Source organism: Corvus brachyrhynchos, unplaced genomic scaffold (genome assembly GCF_000691975.1).
Source record: "Corvus brachyrhynchos isolate BGI_N302 unplaced genomic scaffold, ASM69197v1 scaffold17, whole genome shotgun sequence".
Taxonomy (NCBI): Eukaryota; Metazoa; Chordata; class Aves; order Passeriformes; family Corvidae; genus Corvus; species Corvus brachyrhynchos.
Window position 1 is genome coordinate 6,425,647 of NW_008240046.1, and position 25,571 is coordinate 6,451,217.

The following is a 25,571-nucleotide window of genomic DNA, read 5'->3' on the forward strand; positions in this document are numbered from 1 at the left end:
CATTTATTTCAAGACCATGAGGTCTGGATCACCAATGGAATTTTGTATTTTTGCCTAATCTGCAATATACATGGACTACTGTATTATTCCAGGTGTTAGTATCATTACTTTGGAAAACAAAGCAAATGAATCTTTTCTTGAAAGTATAGTGCCCAAGTATTACTTCAAAGAAACATTGACAGGAAACACACTTCACAGCATTAATGAAGTAATGTTTTTTGTTGTTGCTATTTCCTTTTGTAACTTCACAGACCTTAGGGATATTAAGAGGTCTTGTTTCCAGTAACTACTAGGTAACAGTTTTAACACGAGTCAATAAAACAAATCAGGTAGCAACCCTGTTTGCAGAAGCCTATTTATTCCTGAAGTAATACCTTTGAAAAGTCAACAATATCTGGGAGTGCTTTATTCAGTAACCATACATATGATAAATCAGCCTATTTCAGCAAAAAATAAGACTGTTTCAAGGGATACTATGAAAAAAAGGGACTCACCAAAGGTTCAGCCATTACAAGTTCAATTTTCTTTTCAGCTTGAACAGCAAATTCAGCAAAGAGGCTTTTGATGACATACTCGCCAGGTTTCACATCTGGGTCAATAGTAATGTTAGACATGATGATGCCTCTCTTTTCCCAGGTGGAAACAACACTTGGAGAAACTCTACGTTTATTTACTCTGCTGGGTGGTGCGGAGGCTATAGGAAAAAAACAAGAAAAACACAAAGCTATAAAGCAGAGCTTCTAAACATGATGCCAGTCACTTTGTATTTTCCCATTCATCCCACACACATTTTCACACAGTAAATTCTCTAAAACAGAAGGAAACAACTAGCTGTAACATGAAACAGGAATTTGTTTGTTTTAGTTAGGTCGGAATAACTCTTTAGTCGCACAAGGGTTTACAATGTGGGTCACTGTTGCTGATAAAATACTCTACAATGACCATGATTAACATACAGTACCTTCAGTCCAAGTATGACTAAAAATCAGAAGGATGAATGAAAAAGGTTATCCCCCTATATTATGAGAGGCATCTGCTTGATTCCATTTTATAGATTACCCATAAAGTTCACATTTCTATTTGGTATCCAAATACTTTCAAGATAAATACTTCCTTGGCACTTTTTGTCAGTAAGCTGATTTTCCTAACAATAACACAAACCCTTTTTAGACATGTCAGGCTAACTGATCTTCTAGTCACACATGTTAAAGACTTGTTCCTTGTAAAAAATATTAATTAATCAATGCAAATATCGTGTATATATCCGTCTAATTTTCTAAGAATTAATGCTTTTGCTTTTATACCAAAATTGTCATATACAAACTTTACATATAGTTATCCACCTTTAATTTTATTTTTCTCTCTAAGCACTCCAAAATATTTATTTATTGTGAAAGCTGCCAGCAATGTGAACTGCAGTACCGTAGTAATGCTTCAGAATTCACACAAAGGTTTAATACACAAAACAATTAGTATAAATAATTACAATTCTCGTCTTGCACACAATATGTCAAAATAACTGTTGACACCACTTAATGATGACCCAGATGTACCAAGGGAGGTCTGATATTTCCCTAGCATATTCCATGACTGAAGATGTTATTTTTGAATTTATATTAGGAATTGATACTAAGATTTTATTTTCCTAAGACAGTCATGCAAGGAGCCTAGCTCCCATCTGTTTTATTCTATTACATTTCATGATTTGTTCAGGTAAGCTTTTTAAGGGCTTTTTGCAGGTAAAGTGTGAGGAGACGCATTTGGTTTATTTTGCTGAACCTGAAAATTTTTTAATGTGTTCTCAGTTTTTACATGTGCAAACCCTATTTGCTAAATATTATCCACAGCTTTTACTCAAACTTTCTTTTCAACTCATTTATGAAAATACATGAGACCAAACATGGAGACCAAACCTTTGTACTTCACATCTTCTCAAGTTTGTCTTGGCCATTCATTCCATCTTCTATCAATTCAGAAAGTTACATTTTACATAACAGAGACTCCTGCAACTTCTACTGAAATTTATCATTTATCAAATGCATTTGTGAAGTGAGCAATTCTGCAGGAGTGAAAACTGAATGCTCCCAACTACCTTAGCTTCTAATCAAAAACGAAGGTTACCTTGCATAAGGCTGTGAATACTACAAATGACCTGTTTTTATTCTCTAGGCTATTGCACAAACAGTCCCATGTTTAGCTGGAGTAATGCATATTTTTTCCTGTACATAAACTGCAGTATCCTTTCTTCGAGGCTGGAAAGACTTGCACAAGGTGACAAAACTGAGCTCCCGGAAACCAGGGCTAACACCAGAACATGCACACAACTGCACATCTCATAAAATATTTCTAAACATCCTCTAACACTTCAATCCAGCACTTTGACCTCAGTAACAGAGGCCCTAAAAGACAGAGAAGAGCATGTCCCACACAGCAGAGACAATGGGACATCACAGTCACTGCCATGACCTAGATCCTATGGTAGAAGTTCACTAGATAGAAGTACACAAAAACATTAAGAAACAGAATGAAGTGGATGCTGCAAAAGGAAGATGACCACCCAAAAGTTTCTCATCCCACATCTGATGATTGCCTTGTCCTTCAGTACAGAAACTTAAATATTTCAGGGACTTCAAAAAATATTTCATGTCTTTACAATGCCTATGTCCTCCAGCATCCGTACTCTTGCCATCCTTAAGCCCCAGTGCTTCCAAGGGAAGCCCAGAAAATGAGAGATATTAATTATGTACAAAGAACAAGAGCACAGAGGTTTGAGAAGAGGTGAAAAGAAGGAATAAATATATCCTCCCTAGCCATAGCAGCTAACAAACAGAAATACCAAGCATGGGATAGGCAAAACAGAAGAATGCTGCAACATACAGATTTTGAACAACTCCCTTTTCATCTCCATCAGATAAACAAAACAGAAATTTGAGTAGCTACAGACCCATAACAGATACCACGGATTTCTAATATATGCAGTTACTTCTATCCTAAATATGAGAGTTTTTAAGAAAGCTAAAGCTTTTTTCTAGTCAACAGACAAGTTGGACTGTCTTATTTTAAAAGACATATTGAAGCTACAGGCTGGAAAGAAATGACAGTGTTTAAATGCCCTTTTGAGTATCATTACTTGTGTCTCAGCAGAAGAAATTTAGCAAAGCAGCAGCTTCAGCTCATTCTAGACTTACCTACTGGATATGCCACAACTGTCACATTATCTGGACTGAAGCAAAAATGCCAGAGCGCTGGTCCAGTTCCAACTCCTGAAGAATGAGGAGCTGGTACTCAACCAGCTCTTTTCGCTCTATGGGGAAACTAAGAGAGAGCATTGTGCTCCTTAACCCAAAACTATATTTAGATGTGCTTTATGTAGACAATTCTTAATAGTGTGTTTACATAATGCATTTGTCAGATTTTAAAATATCACATTCAAAAAGATCCTGTCACTTAAGAATCAGGAAAACATTAAGACCTTATCATCTTTTAAGTGTTATCTTCACTTCGTGATAACAATTTAATCCTCAGTAAGGGACCACCTTAGTGTATTAACTTTCAAAGCTATAAAACAGCTTCCCTCACTAAGGATGAAACCCCAAGGTTGTCTACACTGATCTAATCCCAGGTAAATTCTCTCCTCAGGCTAATGCAAAAACAGGAAATGGATAAACTGGGCAAAAATCTATCACTGGCAAGAAAAAAAGAAGCAACTGGACTATAACCAGACTGAACCAGAAATTTCAGTACAAAGCAGAGGTCATGACCATGCAGCCAAGGAAACGTGGTGCCAGGACAGCCTTATATCCACCAGCAATACTGCGGACTCCAGTCCTTGGCTGTAGTTGCACACAGCCCACCTTGGATGGCATAAGCTGCAGTACTGTCAAGGGATGCAATCCCTTCCAGCCAGCTCTCTCCTTTCCTGGGTGAGCAAACACAAGTGCGGAAACACAAGTGTGCAGGTGTGCAAAGGACTGAACTGGAAAAGCAGCACATGTATTAATTTTTTCCCCAGGCTAATTTTGACACAATCATTTGTCCAAGGCACACATCATACACAGGTGTGTGCCAGCACACACAGTCAGTGCAGGGACAGGGCTTGCCTTTTTACTCTTTCAGCAGCAAGGCAGAGTCAAGGCTATCCTACAGCCATAGGTGTTACTAATCTCTATGTTCACGTGCACAAACTCTTCAGGTGGCAATGAACCTACCCCCCAAAAAACAAGCGAAAACTGTCAAACTGAAGCAATTATAAACACTGCCATGAGAGAATTACAAATACCTTCATTTTGCTAAAATGCCAGAGTATGTAAAAGGCAGAAGAAACTACAAGGATTTACTTTCATCCATGAACTTGCAGAGGATTCTAATTTACGACACCACTAATGGTTGACATTAATGTCAAGACCATCATCTTGCTTATAACAATATTCATGGTTTTATGCGCTTTGTAAGACCATTAAGTTAGTTAAATACACACAGAAAACAAACATGTAGGAGGGAAAATTGAGAGGGAGCTCGACCGTGTTTAATAACAAAATATATGAGAGTCCGTTAAAGAAAACTTGAAATCTATTCTCAGATTTCTTAACTAGGTCAAACAAGATTATTATCTGGTATAATTATGTTCAGTGGAATCCATTTACTGATGAATTTGCAATCAATAACATTGTAGGAAGGACTATATGGATTTTTAATGTACTTAATGGAAAAAAAATCTCATTGCAGAACAGGATTAAATAATTTCTTTCTGCTATTCTTCGCCATCAAAGAATAAGCCATTCTTTACTCTTAGCTGCCAGAGAAAATGTAAGTCTCAAACATCGTTTGGAAGCTTCAAAACATGGAGCATCCTACAGAACTTCAGATGAGATCTGGAACCAGAAAACAGGCAACTTGCAACAGTTCAAAACTAAAAAACTACTTTCATAAATCGCTTGAAAACAGTGAACATTATTCAGTTGAAACAATATCCTGTTTGTTTGCTCTGATGTGAGCTACTGCTATGTGGGAAATCTGGGAGCAATGCAGTAAGGAAATCTTTGTTAAACAGTATTGTTTGGTTGCTAGGGCCACACCAAATTGTTTGGATAGTTGCAAGGAACAGTGAAACAATACAAAGGATAATTAGACAGACAACACACTCCTAGGTCAAAAGGCAACATGCCCTGATGTATGCTAAATGAGTAACAAAGTTGTTTCATGTTAAACACAAGTGTCTAGAACTAGGAAAGGTTATTTAACACCCAAGTTGATAGTAAAGAATTTTTTTATCATCCTGTTTCTCTCCACATAGCCCAAATGCAACAAGTATTTGAGGATATAAAGTAGCATCCTATTTACCAAAGAGACTATTCAGGGTTCAAACATACAAAGCAGGTACCGAAAGGTAACAAATGCACCCCAGCCTGTGACAGTTGAGTCCATTTTATGTCTCGGCTAATATAAAATCATGATTTTTAGCTTTTGGACTTGTTTTGGGTACTGCTTTACACTTAGCCAAGTACTGGCACTTTGTATGTGCTTTTTTCCTAAGTTTTTCATGGTTTTGGCTTTAACTGAAATTTGGGGTTGGTTGCTGCTGTGTCTCAGGAAGTTGGAATGGTCGGACTGAAGCAAAACTTGCATCAGGTATCTCCCCTCCCTCCAGATACCTGAAAACACATTTGGAATTACTTCACAGCTTTTTAAAATAAGGTACCCAACTATAAAATAAGCATGCTCAACACAATCTTGAGGAGCCTCCACAGTTTTCATCAAGCAGATTATATTCGTGGTTGCTATTTTTAATTAATTGTTAAAGTCGTAGATAATTTTACATGGCTCACATTTAGCAATTAAGCTTTTTACTGTTATTTTTGCAGCACAGGTACTTTCACAGATACTTTATATTTCCTGTGACACTTGTTGCAGAATAGGGTTTGCATGTCCAACTGACAATACAAAAATTTTTAAAGACTAAAAATACTATGTGTGGTTACTTCAAGGAATTTTAATTAAGCTCCTTGCCTTCTTCTCTGATAACATCTAGAACATTTTATCCTGCCTCACAGAAGTGATATTAATATACATGGAAACATGTCTGTAGTGATTGTTAGAGTGTTTCATAACAACAAATCCTTAGCTATTTTACCAAAACAATCATTTTTTTCCTAAAAAGAACGTCAATGTTCAAAAGAGATGGCAACATATCCAGAATCATCCCAACAAATTATGAATAGAGCCCAAATGTTAAACCTAGGTTTCCCGTGTCCCTGATCAGCATCCCCTGTTTTCTAGAGCAACTTCTTCAATAAATTTATCATCATTTCACAATTCTAAAATTCCTGTTGATCATCAGGTTTCTACTGTTTCCAAAGTCTGCTTACTCCTACCAGTAGAAAAAAAAGTCTTATGACTTGAATGAAGAGGCCAGTGAGCACCTTTATGAACACAACGAAATTCAACATACACTGCTCTAGTAACAGGTGCACATTCCAGATCTCAGCCTCCAACCTATAGGCAAATATAAAGAAAGAGCCATTCTTCACTTAAATCCATTGGATTTGCCTTCACAGTAGCAATGGAAGGATGCAGTTGACCTGGGTTGCTGCAGCATGTGATGGCACACCAGACCACGAGGCCTACTTCACTGGTTTTTGTTCAAACTATGTAGCACTACTGACAGTGTGTGAAGCCTGTCTGAAAGCTGCATTTATGCCTGCCTTACTTACTCCAACTGCATTGAATCCCTGCTGATGTCATGCACCCAGTACTGTGGCACACGTGGCTCTGGCTGGTTTCTTGCTTCACCAGCATCACACAAGTGCTGGAGTCACTAGAATTAGTGGACACTTCTGCATTATGCTGCATTTATCCAGATTTTCTCATTTATTTCATTAACACTTACTTACTAGCAAGATGCTACTAATTTTAAACTGTGCTAATAGATACAATAAAAGAGAAAAATATTGCAAACTCATAAAATATATACTCATTTTAAACAGATCCAGTTATATACAAATGCTATTCTGATTTTCTCAGTTATGTAAATTATTCTCAATAACATCTTTAGATGGACCAAGAAACTGAGTGTGAATTGAGGGTTAGATGCCCTTTTTGAACATTCTTACGGGGTCCTTAAAAACCCCCCATACCTAATATGAATATTAATCTTGATACTAGTATGAAACACTGCAAGCAACAGGAGAGGCACAGCAGCCTCCTGACACCAGAGCAATGTCACTTTACAAGATAACCAAAATAACGTGAATAAAATCCACAGTCATTGACAGTGAAATTAAGTATCTACTAAGGGCCACTAACCACACATTTTCATAAAGTGTGATATCTAGATATTCCTTTGCTTTACATAATACACATGTGCTGATTGGTAACACCACAAATACAAACACAGCAGTAGAAACAGAAATCAATCCAAATACATTAGAATATACATGATCAAGGAAACAAACCTGCTCTTTCTCCCCTATTTCTCCTACCTTAGTTTGGATACATAGTTCCTGATGAAAAAGCATGCTATTATTTTCAGTACAGACTACACAACTAATTCATCCAGCAACACCAGCTATGGAATTCTCTCCTCTTTCTCTGTGTTGACAGTATACAGTGAATTTTCTTTGGAAGATATTTAACAAAGGTTTTGGCTTCACACATGTGTCCAATTACACAACAGGCAAAGAAGAACTATTATCTCATTAACAGGTCACATGGACTAAGCCCAGACTGCAAATTCTTACCTCACCTCTCTCAATTCTTTACTGATTTTAAGTGACTTTTATGGAAATAATTAAATAACCAGCAATAGTAGCTGGTACTTCTGTCATGCATTTATGATATGTCACATGATGGTAAGATGAATGGATTACCTACCTGTGAAGTAGAAACAGGCTTACAAGCGGCTTAGTTCAGTGGTATGGTTCAGTGGTAATGTTTGTAAAGCCAAGTCAAACCTTTCAGTGAGAGGAAGTTTTATGTGTATTGATAACTTCCCCTCCACGTCTAAATCGGAACTTACATTTTACTTCTGCAGTACAAACACTTCCCTATTAACAATTTATCTAGTTTCAGATATGTTTGTATTTCAGCCAAACTCTGGGACAAAGAAACATAAATGAATGCTGCATCAATAAACAGAAGATAAATTTATTTCAACAAGTAGTTAATTAATCATACGGCTGTAACATGAAGGATAGCCTGGGAGAGAATACAGAAGTCTTTTTGACTATTGTGGGAACTAGTACTATGACAGCCAAAAAAAACCCCACAGAACAAAATCTTCACAGAAATCTTCTACGTTTTATCATAAAGACTTTTTTTTTTTTTTTTTACCTCCAGCAAATATGAACATCCTTTCTTTAAGGAAAGCTGACTCAACTGAGAGAGCAGCTGTCAATTTGTCTAGTAACAGGTACTCACATGAAGCTTGTTTTCTGCTCTCAAAGCCTCTGAAAACACAGGCAAGAATGGTAATAGAAACATTACTTCTTGCCAACACAAAGACACAGCAAAAATTCTACGGCATAAAACCTTGTCTGGCAATATCTGGTTTTCTAGGTATCTGGGCCAGACTACAATCCCTTGTAAGTTTTGCTGCTACAGATGATCCTCAAATTTGGAGCTTTGCCTTATAACTAAGTAATTTAGTCCTTCCAGAGATTCAGTAGTCCTTTTCTCCACTGCTGTTAATATCTCTGGCATTTTCATTCTTAAAATGGGATTTTTAGATTTTCATTTGGCACAAAGTTCCTAGAAATGTAACTAGTCTTCCACAAGAGAAAAACCAAAAGAGAAGTAATGTTGCATCAGACTTAAAAGTGATGATTTTATTATTTAAAAAACCCAACCCAAACAAATCCCAAATATTTCAGTTTAGACGAAAATTTCTCCTCCGTCTTTTCCACACCTATAACCATTGTCTGGGATGTATGAAGTGAACTCCCTGTGTGTCAAACACAAAAAAGTCCTTGAGAGGTCTTTTTCCCTTCTAAACTCCCCATTCACCATAATCCTCTGGAGACTTTTTGCTATATTCTCTGCCACATTGCTCCTTTTCCCCTTTTTTTGTACTAATATTCAGATGCTCTTTGAGGAAGCATTATGAAGAGAACAGGACATTCTTCTTGTCCAGCTGCTTTAATGGCTGAGCAAACTCTAACCAGCAAATACTCCAATTCCTGTATGGGGCTTCATTTCTTATAGACCCTTCCCTACTCTGAACAGTCTGAAATAAGATAGGTATAGGATTTCTTTCCTGAAACTCTAAAACAGACAGAAAGATAAAATGTATTAGAGACAAAATCAGAGAAATTATTTTTAAATACTTATTTTGCCTAAACTCAGACACATAAGAGATAAACTGGGCTACAAATTTCTCCAAGTAAATCCTACTGGCTTTGCCATTATGGACTGTGGTGGTCATTCCTCTTATCTTTATATGTATGTGAGAAGTACCAACTCCACAAAACATTCTTTCTAAACCTCTATCCCCATACTGTACGAAGTGCACCTGCTTCTCTACAGAACTGTGACTGAACAGGACAAACAGCCACGTACATAATGTACAATCACCTAAATCAGATGGAAGAGTACTTTTTATTTACTGAAGTAGAACACATAAATACTTTTATTAAGAAATTTAGTGATTGAAAAAGAGGTCAGATCTGACATACAGGATAGTGTGAGGATACCCAGGGCAATAGCCAGAAATAGACTGTTAGTCATTACTGGGCTCCCTCTGTCCACTGAGAATGTTGGATTTGACAGCATCAAAGGCTGCTAGAAGCTACAGTCCCAAAGATACTGCTGAAGATCACCTCATCTCTAGTGCTACGTAATTCTGTCACAGTGTCTGACAGCAGGGCAGAATGTCCCACCTATGCCACAAGCAACCACCATGGCCAACAAGAAATTTAAAATTAAATAATAATTCAAAAAAAATAATGAAGATGAATATAAGATAAATTTTACATACTCACATTTTAAAAAAATCCTTAACAACACAACAGCTAGGACATACATGGTAAATACTGGCTGAAATTGCTACTAGCATATGCAAGAAGCACAACTCACTATGTGACTCATTTTACAGAGCCTTGTATGGTACACCATGCATGTAGATTATTATCAGACAGGAAAAAAAGAAAAATTACAAAATAATTTTGATAGCACAAGATGCCAAAAGACCAAACCATACAGAGTGGAAAACAATGTGATAAAACACAAAAACTGGAGGGGGAAGAGGAAATCAGTTTGAACTCCATTGTCTCAAGTCCTGCCCAGTCACTCTTGATTACGGCATTCCATCAGGAAATCCTGACCATTAAAGTGTCAGACCATTAAAAATATAGTTTATGTAAGTCCTTTTCTAGAACAACTGCCAAAACAGAAAACCTCTTAAGATAAAATATTTTCATTAAAAATAATATTTTGAATTTCACAGAAACCCTTACTTAAAAAGAAGCTAGATTTAATTATCAGCATACTTCCAAACTACTAATTTATTTAACATGCTTTGTTTCACTGTCAGGGAGCTGCTCTCATACAAGATCAGCTTCAAAGAATGTAAAGGATAAGTCACATCTGTCAATAATCTAAACATAATCCATCACATTTGGAAGCAGGATAATGGTAGAAATGTAAAGGTTCAGGGCTATAAGTTAAATTCCCAACATTGTTTTCAGAAATGTTCTTACTGTCCTGACGTTTTATACAACTGCAGCCTCCAATTCACTTTTCAGGTGCACAAATAATAAAGCAAGTTAGATTTTAACACATGAATTTCTGCTCAAAAACAATTCTGTAATAAAGGTGCAAACTTCGCAGAGAAACAATATCACCTCAAGAACACATCTGGTACCTACAGTTTCCTTTCCCAGCAGACCTCGTGAAGACTTAACATGCCCTTACTGACAAACTACTTCGCACAGCACAAGCAAAGAATGTAGGTCTCTATCCTGGTATCTCAGCTTCCTTCAAAGCACTGAACTTTAACAAATGAGCATATATAACTATCAAGAGTCACTCATTTACAAATTTAGTATTCCCAAAAGAATAACCACATAAGTATAAAAAACCCCCCTAAACTTGTTTCTTTGCTTCCTATCCTCATTAGCATTAGGCTTCTACAGCATTTCAAGTCATACTTTCAGTAATGATGCAAACACAGAAGCAATTCTATTCCAGTACGATTAACTTGCCAAAAAAAAAATTAATTACAATATTAATTTTAAAGGGCAGTATCTGATGCTTATTTTTTATTTAACTTCATTACTGCAACAGGAACAAAGATGTCAACTTACCACTGAATATTGAGAACAAAGACAGAATTGCATAACACTGGCTTGTTCTGTTAGTTCTTCTGATCCACCTGCACTTTGGAAAATGTAAACCAAGCCTCCTCTAAGTCTGAGCCAGTAGTATTCCCTGCTTTTCATGGGGACCTATAAGCTCAGGGTCATCACCGTATCAGTCAGTTATCATGCTTTTAGATGGTACTGTGCATTCATGTAACAGCTGAGAGGCCGTAACTCATTAGCGTTATTTTTCCTTCAGTTCTGTCTCCTGGAGTTTCTTATTATTTAGAAGAAGTTTCCAAGGGTGGTGCAGATTCCTACTGAGCAAATTTAAGCTTTCTGAGGGTAGATTGGTTTCTCACCATTCCCTCCCCTGGCCAGTGGACTCCCATTTGAGACCCACAGACTGATGGTCAACTTTTCAAGCAACAGGTAAGGGTGCATTACTAAATTTGCATACACTCATGACGTTTCGGATTGGCACAGAAAGTGTGCCCTGCTCAGCCCATGGGGTGAGGGAAGTGGGGCAGAGAACAAAACACTTACTGCTAAGAGAGAAACCCATTTTTGCCATCAAATTGAAGGCTGCAGCAGGCTGGAAACACACTGATGCTCTGAATCCTGTATTAAGCATGAGCTAACAAAGGCAATAAAATTATATCAATGCTTGGCTAAATTATATTAAACTAAAAAGCAGAAGGGAGGCAAAGGCAGCAGTGGAAAGATACACTAGTCAGGCCTGGGGAGTGAAAAAGTAGGAAGAAAAAGGAAAGAGAATTGTATTTGCTAGCGTTTATTCCAGATTTCCTTATACACTATTCTGTAAGTTAAGGAAGCACACATTTCCACTGCAACGATGAGACTGTACCTGCCCTGAATAAAGAATTCATTTCCATGGTATGCTAACTACACAAAGAGAAAGAAAAACACAAACTAAATCTAAAGTTTTAAGAAGTAGCATTTAAAACCTAAAACTAAGGCAAGGATATAGCAGCAAAGGAATACACGTAAATACAGGCTGCACAGACAAACTTCGTTCTAACACTTCTCACTGCAAACATACCATCTGTGATGAGATTTTACTTCCTTTCAATATATTAAAAGGTATGTATACACCACACACAAAAAATGCATCCTGTAACAAGGCCAAAGTGACCACAGGCATACCTTTGTTAACCAGCAAACAGAAACTTAAATACCTTATCTCCTCTTTCCTAATCTACAGTTCTCTGGAAAAACAAAACTTCACATCCTCAGTTTGCAGACTTAAGGATATAAAAAACTCTATTGGTGTACTGTACTTGAAGAAAAAACAATGTCAAAATGCTCAACAAATTTATGCTTGATATTACTTCCAAAAAGATTGTGTCAGAAGCCAGCAGTTTTTGCAAAGAGTTCTCTTGCAGAGCACAACCCAAGGTAGTTTGTTTAACCTTCTCTCCCTTCGCTGCCTGCTTATTCTTTTCTTTTGAGAAGAGGGCAATTCCAGCTCCCAGTTCAAAGAGGAAAATACTTTTCCTCATTATCCTCATTATGCTCATTATCCTTCATTATCCTCATTAATGTCAAATTGATACCTTTCCTGAGTAAATGCAAAAAAGTACTGAAGGCTGGCAGTTTTGCTCTAAAAGACTATTTCGGAAAAGGACTCTGGAACATCAGTTATAAAGTAACCAAGAACTTCAAATCATGTATCATTAAGAAACAAACAAAAAACCCCGAAACCAATACATTAGCCCAGACTGGGTTGACTCAGAGAGCACTTTCACATCTTTGTAAATAACTGCCTAGTGAAGTGCTCAGAAATATTGTAATAGTATTTCTGATACCAAGGTATGTTTTGAAAATGGAAGTGTTAGATATATATACACAAGGATTTAAAAAAGCAAAAAAGAGAATAAATAAACAAATACAATCAAGCATTGGAATATGCTCAAGCATACACAAATCAGGGATAGAAAATGTCTCATGCATTAAATATCAATTTCAGAAAAGAACAACTGTTCTATGCTCTGATTCTGTCAGTTTTGCCTAGTAATCCTCCATATGAACATATGAGCTGAAAAGGAAAATAAACTAGACTAACTCAATCTGCCACATTTAACACAAGTATGTCAAGAACAGAAAAACAGAAAAAGTGAAACCAACATTTTCAAAAGCATATTCTTACAGTAATTTTGCTGAGGAATCAAAAAGAAACCATTTTTTATTCACATCCAGGTAACTACCTAAATTTAACTGTTAAAAAAAAAAAAAAATCTAATAATTTCCCTGAATGAAATATTCTGCCCTGCAGTCAGGGGATCAGCTCTTCTGAAAATTCAAGTCCAATGGGTTTCAGTTCCCAGTAGATGTTACCAAATTATTAGCACATAGGAGAGACCGACTATTTTTCAACTACAGCATAAATTTCCTTGTGATGGAATACACATATCTTATAATGCTGTTGTAACTTCTATTTTTAAATTAGGTGTAGTTAGTTGTCTGTGTTTTTTCTGTTTATCAAACACACTCTTCTGAGCCAAGTCCTTTCATTCATCAAATTCTACAGAAAAACAGCAGTGTCAGCTACTTAATTCATTGGTAGTCTGGGGTATCTATTTTCTTGGGGAAAAAAGTTAGATGAATATGAAAATTAACAAGTACATAGAAAATTTAGGAGTGTTCACTACAGCACTTATCCGAATTTGCTTTGCATGTGTGGGTTAGTGCGGGTATTGTTTTTGAGGTTTCTCAGTGCTTTTTAAGTCTTTAACAGCAAAAGGTAGTGCTGAGTTCTCCTGAGACCCTAACTAACAATATTTTTTTTAAGAATACGCATGAGACACTTGTATTTCTAATCAGACCTTCTGACTAAAATTTATCTACACTTACTGCGAATAAAACTAAACTATATTAGCAAGAATCCCAAGCTGTGCAATTCCTTGGGGCAACAGATGACAGCCTTCAGGGCTTTAAGTCCTCAGATGAAGGACAAGGCCATAGCACAAACCTGGCAAAAAAATCCCACCCAGCATGCACGTAGCTGGCACTCAAACTGGACTTCTGTAAGAAGACAATACTCAGTGCCATGCAGAGCTATTCTTAGCCACCATAAACACACCAAGGTTTCAGAGTTAACAGCTTCTTTGTCGTTTCATGGGAGGAGACTAGTCATATCTGAAATAAAAATAGGTTGTCATATGCTTGTCCACGGAACTCCAAAATACATGGCTAAATTGGTCATTTAAAAGATCCGAGCTGCGTGTATTGGTATTACAAGGAAAAAGAAAAATCTTTTTTTCTCCTACCTTCCTCAGCTTTCATTTCAACTTTTTATCTCATTCTAATTTATTTCCAAAAGTGGTTTGCTCTCTCCACAGTAGGAACCTTTCTCTGATTTCAATACATTCTTACCAGCTCTAAGAAGCATTGCAGAGAACTGTAACTGAGAGGCTGAGACTGGTATGAATGGGAAGTTCTGGCCGTGGAGGCACCAGGGAAAGTGGGGCTCTCAGCATGGCCTGCATGAACAACACCTGGCTGAGCAGGTACAGAGCCCCCTGCACCCACCTGCAGTTTCACAGCACACCCAGATCTGGAGACAAAGAACTATGTAATGACTCACAGAATGGGACAGGATGGGCACACTGAACAGTGACAACTCCAAAAAAACAGCTCCAAAATCTGTTGCCAACTGAAAAGGAGCCCAGGACATGTGGAGGATGTTACACCCGGCATTCTTGGCTCCCATACCATGACCATAGATTACAGATGTAATAGCTTGACACAAGCGTTGTGGTGCCTTTTTGCTGAACAGACACCTTGAGCACCGCCGTCATAGTGCCTGGCTGCTGGGTGGACCTCTTGGACACATACACTTTGCTCCCCATAGCTCATATTTTAAATAACATCTGCTTTCCCTCTTATAAGGTCTCGCATTTACATCTGCTACATGGTTTATACGGCATTGCAACAGCATTTCCTACACAGTTTTGCGGTAAAAATTAAATAGTAGGTTTTGTATTTTTGTAGGAAGACACGGAAAATATCCACAGTCCGTCAGCAAAGTAACAGAAATGCTGGCCTACAAAATGAAGTATTGTAAAATCTTCCATGCTGATGGACAGGGATAAAAACATGTTTAAACATAAAACCATATTTTAAAGAGACCTGCCTGTAAGGAGGTGAGACAACTATGTCATAGCTACATTCAGAACTGCAGTCATCCAAATACTACCAGGTTTTGAGGCTTGAAAAGTAACTAAGCATCTAACTGTATGTGCTGACACCAACTAAGGCTGGCCATTAATGACAGCAGTACTTGCACAATATTTAGGAGACTACATAGTTCACCACAAACGTAAGAAAGAAAAACATACAGGGGAAAAAATATAAGAAACTATTAATATTCTGCTTTAAACATTCTCCAGTGTTCATCCCTTTTTAGGAAGAGAGGGTGAAATTTCCTAGTAGAGAATATCACAAAATAAATAATGGTCTGATAATCTGTAGGGCTCCTTACTACTGCTACATGATGGAAAAAAAAAAAAGTTACTTGGGTTTCCAACCAGAATTAGTACAGACAGGTAGTCAATGCTGCAATCTCCCAAGCTGCAATATATAAATATATTGGCAGCATTATTCTTAAAATGGAGCAATACTCACTTCATTCTTGCTCAGCTATACTATTAACAAAACTGATATTATGCATTGCCCAGCTATTCCCACTTAACCCTGGAAATCTCAGCCTTTCTGGTCAAGGTTTTGGACCTCAAGCTCTCTCAGTATACCACGGTTACACAGGGAAATTCTGTATGCATTCTAATAAAACATTACCTCTTTAATCATTTTACAGTGATAAAACACAGGTGAGATGAACAACTGAACAACTTCTGGGGGGAACAGAAGTGGAGATGCAGTTCGGCCATGGTGGGACTGTGCAGCTCAGCTGGGGAATAGAGCCTCAAAGCAGGGAGCGCTCCAATCCTGACACCTGGAAGGAAACCAAATGCAAACAACGAAACGATAACAAGCTCTGGCCTCTGCCAAGCTGCACTCTTGGCCAGTGACCTGGAAATGTGAGTTTCACATCCAGAGCTCATTGCTCATCTTTTTCTCTCAGGATGTGATATTTGTGTGGTCACATATTAACACCACCATAAAACACCAAGATGATTTAATCATGTTAGGATGGCACAGCCACACCTCATGGGTCTCTGTCACCTCTCTCAGTCCCCAAATAGCTAAAACTATCCAATATTCACAATAACTTTCTGGCAGCCAATCTTAGCAATCTCAGTCTTAAAACTGCAAACAATTCTCAAGGACTTAACATAATTTTTCTCAGCACCATTAGGTAGATGGTCTCAGCAGAAGTAAGCAAGCAGACAAGAGGTACAAAAGCTTGAGAAAAAACTACAAGTGTGCAAGAATATATGTTAAAAAAACAGTATCTAAATTAAAGTTAACCAAGGACACAGTACTTCCTCACTTCGGGTTTTCAGAATAAGTGCAGTGCATACTATTTTTTTTTTTTTTTAATACTTGCATCTACAGGAAGACACCAGTTTGGCACAGCAAGACTGAAGTTTAATGATGCTCAACTTCAGCTCAATATGCTTTAAAAAGTTTTCGTGCTCAGTGGAAGCATAATTCACATCCTTTACCACATTTTAGATAGTGAAATACTACAGTTTGCTTCAAATAATATAGAACCAATGCCTGTGCTCTCCCTAAGGACCTCCCAGGCTCTGTTCCGCCATCCTCTCCCATTTGATCAAACACATTCTTGTTTTCCTTGTCTTCTCCAAGATGAGCACTCCAGTTTTCCAGTTGCAGCAATGTCTTTAAAGATAATGTGGCCATAAAAGATAGGCATGAACTATAAATTAAAAATAAATACATACGTACCAACTATTCAAATAAACCTTTGAGCAGTACTACAATGATAGATACTAGGAAAACTTTTAACAGTGAAATCACTTTCCTTTTGGTCACCTTTTGCCATATATGTGAAACCTGGGTTTGCCCACAGTTTTAAGGTAGTTCTTTCAGAATTAGTGACAAACTTTTTATTTTTCCTATGGAAGATAAACTATAACTTGAAGTAATCTCGGGGTTTTTTTAATCAGTATTTAAGAAGAAAAAAGTAAAAGAAAAAGACTGCAAAAACTTTCCCATTCATGCACTTCTGCTGGGTTATTTCTAGGTTCCTACCCAGTTACTTTCTGAAGAGAGAGAGGTTCAAACATAAAAAAACCCTTACAAGCAGAACAATGTATGATTCCACCTTAATATCCCCGGCTTAGTCTACCAGGGGTTTCTGGACACAGTGTTCAAACAGCTATCATAAAAACTTTGAACTTCTGAGCCAAACCTCAGTACACCTGGATTAGCTTCCTTCTTCACTTTGCTGTCATAAAAACGAAATGCCAGTTGCCAGCCCCTCTTTTTTCAGGACAAGACCTCATTTGTAGCTGAAAGAACAGTAAAAATCTGGTGATATTTGGCCCAGCTGCTATGTCCTGCTGACAGCCAGCACAAAGCAAGATGTTAGAGAGAAAAAAGAGGCAGGTTTCCACTGAGATGTCAGACACACGATTTTCTAAGCCGAACATGGGCTGCACTAAGAGCTGCTGAGTTGTTACTGACCACTGACCCTGGAACCCTCACAAACATCACTGTTCCTAACCTGAACACCTTCAGCTCTAGCTCAGCAGCATGAACAAAGGAAGTGAACAGGGATGATGAATAAAAGAAGCAAAAGGAAAAAAATTAACAACCCCCAGGGTTTGATAGCGCTGTGAATTTAACAATTTTTTCAAATATCCATTAATTAGTTAGCACTGATTTGCAAGTGCTTAAGGCATCCATACATCTTTCTGGACCACCATTCTTGCCTGTACCAGTTGCCTGCAAAGAAAACTTCAAAAAATAAAGTTGAAAATATCCCCAAATCACATGCCTGCTGGGCAGAAGCAGAGGAGTTATTTATACCTCCCATGTTGTGCTTTCCTAAGATCTCTTTACAAAATTAATTGCTTCTAGAACTTAAAGGAATTCTTGAGCAAGAAACCTATAAATATTAATGCTTAAATTAAAATTTTTAAAGATTGAAATGGTTGTTTTTTTAAACTCTTAGTGGTCTGTTTCTGAGGCTACATATATCTGACAAAAAGTACTCTTTCTTTCCTTTGGATTTTCAAGTTCTTGATTCTTAGGAGAAGAATGAGAAAAGGCAAAGAATGAGGAAAATATTTTATATGCCTGTTGTTTTCCACTACTATTTTGAAAGCATTAAAAATATATATACATATATATTCATTAGAATTTGTTCTGAACTGAGTAAAATCTGTCCTACACATAGTGCTTTTCTTGTTTTTTCTAACTATGCCTACTTAGGGCATCAAGTTTACATTCTGATGAAAATTAATTAAAGAATCATAAACCATGTAATTCTGTAACTGTATTGAAACATTTTCCACATCTAGCTTTTTGACAATCACTGTATTTTAAGTACTTCTAGATCAGTCTGTAAGAGACTCCTGGATTTGTCTACTGAGAGTTATCAATGCAAACTCAATGATAAAAAGTTTATTTCTTTCTGTACCTTAATTTTCTAATAATTAATCTTCTGTTATTGCAGCTTGGTAGTCTATTGTAGGAATCATATTTCATTTAACTCCCCTGAAATCTCTCACTGAATGTAGTCTCCACCAGACCTATTAATATAAACCATTGCTTCTGACATTCACACAGGCAACTGGGAATGTTAAGAGTTCAAAAACTTAATTCTTACTTACAGTAGTATGGCCCAGTTTCTTTTAGGTTCCAACTGTTCTTTCTGATTTAGAATGGCCTTTTCCTCTTTAAACTGAGCCCTTATTTGCACTGTACCTAACAGAACTTTGCACTGTACCAAACAGCTCCCTTTGACTAGCATCATTACTCTTTGTATAGGAATGAGGAAGAATATTTATTTCTGTAGAGGGAAAAACCTCTAACTACATGTACACAGGACATAATATAGCAAACAAAAGCTGGCAATCACCTTTCTAAATAAATAAATGTCATGTCAGTTATCTCTTAAATGCTATTAAACCCCTAATGTCTAAACCATTCCCCTTCAAATACAAAAGCACCAGAGCTAGAGTGTTAAAAAAAAAAAAAAAAAAAAAAAAGAAGTCTGGAGAAATGGGGTATTTGATATGGCTTGTTGCAATTGGTTTATCTGGAGCTTTCCTGAAGTCCATGCAGAGCATGCAGTTTATTCCAGCAACAGTAGCTGACAGAGTGGTTTGCATTTGGTGCACTTTCTCCTTTCAACAGCATTCTCTTCTGCAATTTGAATCATTACAGAACCTAGTTATGGGTTTAGCAAAAGGTCTATTACTTTCGTAGAAACAATGTCCCAAAGGGAAGCTCATTCTAGCATATCTGTGCCTGATGAAGATAAATAATGTATATCCCAACATATAATGTACTTCCTACAACACATGCCTTTTATTAAAAAAATAATACAAAGAACTTCACACAAAACAATACTCAAAATAGTTTTTGTTTTAAATAAAAGTTCAGTATTTTCTATCTTTACGTGCAGAGAGGTCCAAACTAAGGCCCAAAACATCATATAACCGTAGCTAATTAAGACTGGTAAAAATCTGGATACATACACTTCCCTCATGAGCATCCACACTCTAATGCCCAATTTACATGGAAGGTGTTACAGTATAGACTGCTGACATCAAACAGGTACAGCAAGTGGTAAGTATACATGTAGGTACGAATGCTTAGCAATAGTGGAAGCTAGACCAACCCCAAAATAGCCAAACACCCTCCCCTCCCCCCCAAATCTTCAGTCATACAGAAGAAAAACGAGCAAATATAAAAGGGCTTCTATGCAAAGGACAGGAGAGCAAGACCCAGTGATCCAGCTGAGCTGAGACACCCATACATGCCCACCAAGAGAGGCAGTCGGCCTCTCACTGCTAGGCAGGTGATCCTGAACATTCTTTTACATGAGCCTCAACATCCACCCTCCTTCCCTTGAGATCATTCACTTATGTATGCTGGATATTCCTCAGCTTCAGGGTGGTACTTGGCTCTGACTATTCTGGATGTTATACTTACGGCCTTATTATCTTCTTCCAGCCTACACCCACTTATAGACCTTGTTATTCCAAACTTACCCAGGAACAAAGAAAGAAAGGGAAAAAAACCCCACCCAATCTTCTCTTTACAGACCAAATTTTACTACACAGAACGTTACTAGCACCTCATTTAATGGAATATATGCCAAGACACCATCTATCAGAAAATGCAACTACATTGTTGAATGTGACAAGAGGTACTGCATAAGAGGCCATCATCAAAGGCCACCTAAGTTCATAAATAGAGCCAAACATGGAGGTTACACTCCACAATACATTAATACATTGATAAAATCACATTGTATTGGGTGATTAACTACTGACAGAAACTTGCTTTTCCCACGACAACTGAAAAGTCATCATACGTCCCTTCTACAGGAAAAAAATCTGCTGCTCCAGCAGTACAGGGACCTGTAACTACATTTACTAACACAAAGTATGCTTAGAAGGTTTTTTTTCAAAAAAAGCAAAATTTAGTAGCTTTTTCAAAACTTAACACATTTGGATTCACTTTTCATTTAAAAAATTAACTTTTCAATATGTCAAAACAGTTTTGGAAGATATAATCACAAAAAGATTGTTACATTCTCTAGAAAGAGCCTATCAGGTTTCGGTATACAAGGCAACACTACTAACTGACACGATCCTTTGAAGTCAAGGTTACAAAAAAGAAAAAGCTTCCTACAAAAAAGACTAAGCATATTATTGTTTGGGACGCCTAACACTAGAGAAATAAAGTTAACACCCTACTTAATATTGTACTTATTTAATAACTATTATTGTTTTAGAGGCACCAAAAATATTATCTCATGAAAACAGGATTTCTCTAAATTGTGAAGTAATACTGATCTTTCAACTGGAATATAAAAGCTGTATGAAAATTCTCTAGAGCACCACAGTGCCACTAATAACTCTTAGCCCAAAGGACAGGCTGGAGGAGAAGCAATCATGTAATGTCTCAGACCAATCTTTCCTCAGGTTTTATTTTTCTTTGCAGTTTAACAGCTAATGGGGAAACAAGTTGAAATTTATCATACAATAATGATTCCTAATATGTTAAATACTTATGCTTTTATCACTCTTTAAAAGTATAATCCACTAGCAAATTGCAAATTTGCTACAAAATACAGAAGCAGCAAATCCGTGATTTTGCTAAAAAGCCATGCACATCTCCACATATACTCCACCTCACCCATCTTCTCCTAAAGAACAAGACTGTCAGCAAAACATTTGTTTTCCCAGAATTCTTCCTATGGTCCTTTTCATATACATTCCCATCATGTCACTGTAACGTGACCTTTCTTATTTAAATTACAGCTTCAGTGCTGTCCTCAAACAAAAAGTCACAGGATAAAAATGAATCCATTACATCTACTTTGTTAAATACTGTATTAGCAGAGCAGAACCTCTCTTGAGAGCCAAGAGTTCATTTTTGGTTGGCAAAGGAGGAAGTAATCTTCAATCAAACTAATCCTATGGGAAGGTAGGTGAAATCTTAAAAAGCAAACTCCAAGTGGTTTTTTTCATTCACAGAAAGAATGATTCAAAAGCATCTGCCAGGCAGGTTCCCAGTTTTCACGTGCTCGCCAGCACCTGGCAGCCACAGCTCCAATAATTCACTTGCTTTTAGAGTTGCTCCATTTCTTTCTGATTTTATAACACAGTTTCCAAACCAACTGCTGTACAGGCAGACACAGCTCACTTTCCTGGCAGGACTTTGTTCCCAGGCTCACAAGTCTAAGTAACTTTGAAAATCACTGCCACAAACCCTTATCAAAAAGAGGCCAAGGGCAACGACCTCCATGTAGCTTTGGCAGGCGCATTGTTAAAGTGCAGCCCTGTTCTCTTAACCAGCGTAAGTTCTTGAAACATATGCATGACTTCTGAATCAAGCTGGGCAAGGTGGTATGAAAAATCTCATGAAGCACCTCCAAAACTGATTTACCAAAAGAAGATAGGGATGAATTCAAGGACAGAGAAGCACCCACACACAGGAGAGTACCCTTCTGTTTACTCCCTTCTGTTTATCAGATAGACATAGGACAACTGCAGCGCAGCAACAGAAAGCTGTGGGATAGGTTTTAGAAAGACTATACATCCTACTAAAAAAAAAAAATCCAGAAATAATTCTTAATTTCCAAACAGGACATTATTATTAATACAGTATATCTTGGAAACACAGAAAAGCTTTTAATAAAGTAGTAATGGATTGTACTTGTGTTTACTGGAAAGCCATCGTTCCTGTCCAGACTGTAAGCCCCAGAAATACATACCTAGTTTTCACTAAAACTCGTGTCATGTCTTACAGAAAGGTATTTATTACTTAATGCTTTTCATTGCTAGCAGCACCACATTTGGTTTTTGAACCCACATATTGCATTACTAAATGCAATTCTCATGGCATCCAGACCTCCTTAACCTTTAATGAAGCTTTTTGTGGACAAAACATAAGAGCTTTCTTACACCAAGCAACATAAATAACAATCAAAATTAATTTTTTTCCTACAGTTTAGAAACTCGGAAAAACAGTTAGACAGACCACATATTGAAACTGCAGTGGGCTAAACAACAGAATCCAAGAACATTGAGATACATAATCACAACTAAGATTCCTTAAATACTGTGGAGCCAAGCAACCTGAGGACAAGCCAGTATAAAGCCCCCATGACATTCACAACTTCAGTAAGCAAATAGTTCTTATGCAGGAACATCCTCACTTCACTGCTGGATTAAAAGAACATTCCTGACTTCATTTAAAAAGAAGTAATGCCTAAAATTGTTGGCACAGAGAGAGCATTCTGAAACTAGGCCGTATGAATGTCACGTCATTGTTGTTACTGAAAGAAAAAAGATCAACTACAATAAAACCTTAGCCAGCACTGCAACATTATGCCAGCTAAGCAAGCCCTTAACCAGACCCATGGAGCTTTGCTGCCTTTTCTGCTACACACTTAAACACTCTCTGCAGATGCTTATTTTTATGTACATGGAGATGCATGCAAGCATACCCACTCCTTTTCTCACATCCTTCACCATATAAAAATTTTAAGTTAATATATAAACCATAGAAAGTAGCATTTGCACCTTAAAATTTTATGAAAACACAGCAAAAACTTTTCTCAAGTAATTTCTTAACATATGAATGTTTACTGAATTTCCAAACATATCCTCAACATAAATATTGTGTAATTCCTTGCTCTGCACATACTGAATCACTTGATTAGAAAATGTTTTAGGAACAAAGCAAACGGCTTGCCCACTTCAGCTCAAGTCACTAAGGTATGCCTGTGAATCACAATCCTTGAAGCCGGTACAGGCTGCACAGAGGGCTCTGCTCCTGGCCAGTCTGCACAGCGCGCCATCAGAATGCGACTCTCGCACACTCACAGAGTAGACGTGCAGCTATGCTGGAATCACAACCATTTTCACAAATGGAGTCACACTCCTGAAAAAGTGAAATAAAACCCCAGCTATCTCACTGGAGCACACAGAAAATTGGTTTGTTGGTAGATGACCCAAGTACCACTTCCTGATGAAGGAGTCAGGAAGATCTTACTCCACTGTGCTTACATAACAGAGGGCACAAAGGAGAAAACACAGCATCATATAAAACCTCTTCTCAGACACCCTTTTTATTATTATTACTCTCTATCTTATTATTATTACTCTATCTTGTTACAGCTGACAATTATCTAGTCTAGAAGCTGCAATTTATCTCCTTATCTATACAATTATATATCTAGTTGCAGACCGAATTTATTGTAACTCATTGTATCCTATGATTTACTTTAGTTTGGAAACAATATACATGAATCAACTTAAAGAACTTTTAATCATTTTCATATGGCAGCTTCAACTTCTACTGTAAAACACTAGAAAAATCCTTCCAGTCATGTCTATTGCAGCAAGAACGTTAATAACTACCAAGTACAATTACAAGGTATAATTTGGAACAGGTACTGTTAATCTGTAAAATACAAATAAAACAAACTAAAAAAGCAAAACCTTTAAGAATACCTGCTCTGAAACACGAATCGCTTTAACTTATAAGACAATAGCCTAGAAGTTATCAGTCCAAAATATGAATTACAGCAGTTAATACAAAAGCAAATCAGGTCTGAATGAGCTATTAGGACAAACTAAGTATCTGCATACTCTCCTAGCATGGATTAATACACTGTACAATAAATAACTTGCTACTAGTTACTCCAAACAAGACAGACAGGTGAATATATACTACTGTATTGGGGTAAAAATCCTAATGGAGGTATTTTGATTAAGTGGATGGTGAGTGGAAACTGTGCATCCCAGTACATCTCAAGAAGAAATTAATGAAATGTAACACGGAGATACCAGTTACCTCCAGATTTTAACTTTTTTCATTTTTACAAATACAAGAAACTGAAGACATACTAAATACTCAGCTGACGCTCAATTACGTCATCCTTATCACCTCCTGGTGTCCTGTCATGAAGTTGCTGTGCTTACGTTAGCGCGAGGCAGCTCCCGGCCTGAGACCCTGCATTGAAGCATGTGTGAAGGGGTGATGTGAGGACAGACAGGTTGTCTGAACCAAGAGCAGCATCCTTGCTTCGCTGGTTCAATTCAGACAAGGAATCCTCCTAGAAACTCTTGTTTTAGGCCATTTAGAAGATCAAAGTGGGCAGTTTTTGCAGATGTAATAATAGGTTTGAGGCACAAAAATAATGCCCCCCCCTGTGAAATACACTGTCCCAGGGTGACTAATTTGCTTCAAAGGAGCACTTGGAGCTTGACAGAACTAAGACATAGTGTCAGCATCTGGTAACTCCGCAGAGACGAGGATCTACTTGTCCCCTCTCTTGGACAGCAAAGCGTGCAAAGAACTTTACCTGACTGAAACAACTGCAGCCTAAGAAAATAAAATAATAAATATATACATACAAAATCTTACATGCAAACTAAGAAGCGGATAGCTCTCAGACTGGCTATGCCAAGTTGCACCAGCACACAGGACCACAAAAATCCTGGTTTTTAAAGGGCAAATTCACGCGGCAGCATTCAGTAAGAAAAAAAAAAAAGAAAAGGAAAAGAAAAAAAAAAAAAAGGATATGGCATCTCCTACGCTGCTGTGGTTCCCGGTGCAGCAACATACTTACTGCTGCTGCCG

The 25,571-nt window shown here is 37.3% G+C and overlaps 1 protein-coding gene across 15 annotated transcripts in view; it reads right to left on the reverse strand.

Annotated features, from left to right (window-relative positions):
• The window catches only part of FRYL (FRY like transcription coactivator), a 170,046-nt gene that overhangs the window by 96,161 nt on the left and 48,314 nt on the right, over positions 1–25,571 (reverse strand). For all 15 annotated transcript variants that reach the window (XM_017744378.1, XM_017744377.1, XM_017744379.1 and 12 more), the window contains one exon: positions 495–694. In XM_017744378.1, coding sequence (XP_017599867.1) covers positions 495–614 — 120 coding nt within the window. In that variant the 5' untranslated portion in view covers positions 615–694. The remainder of the gene's footprint in view (positions 1–494; positions 695–25,571) is intronic.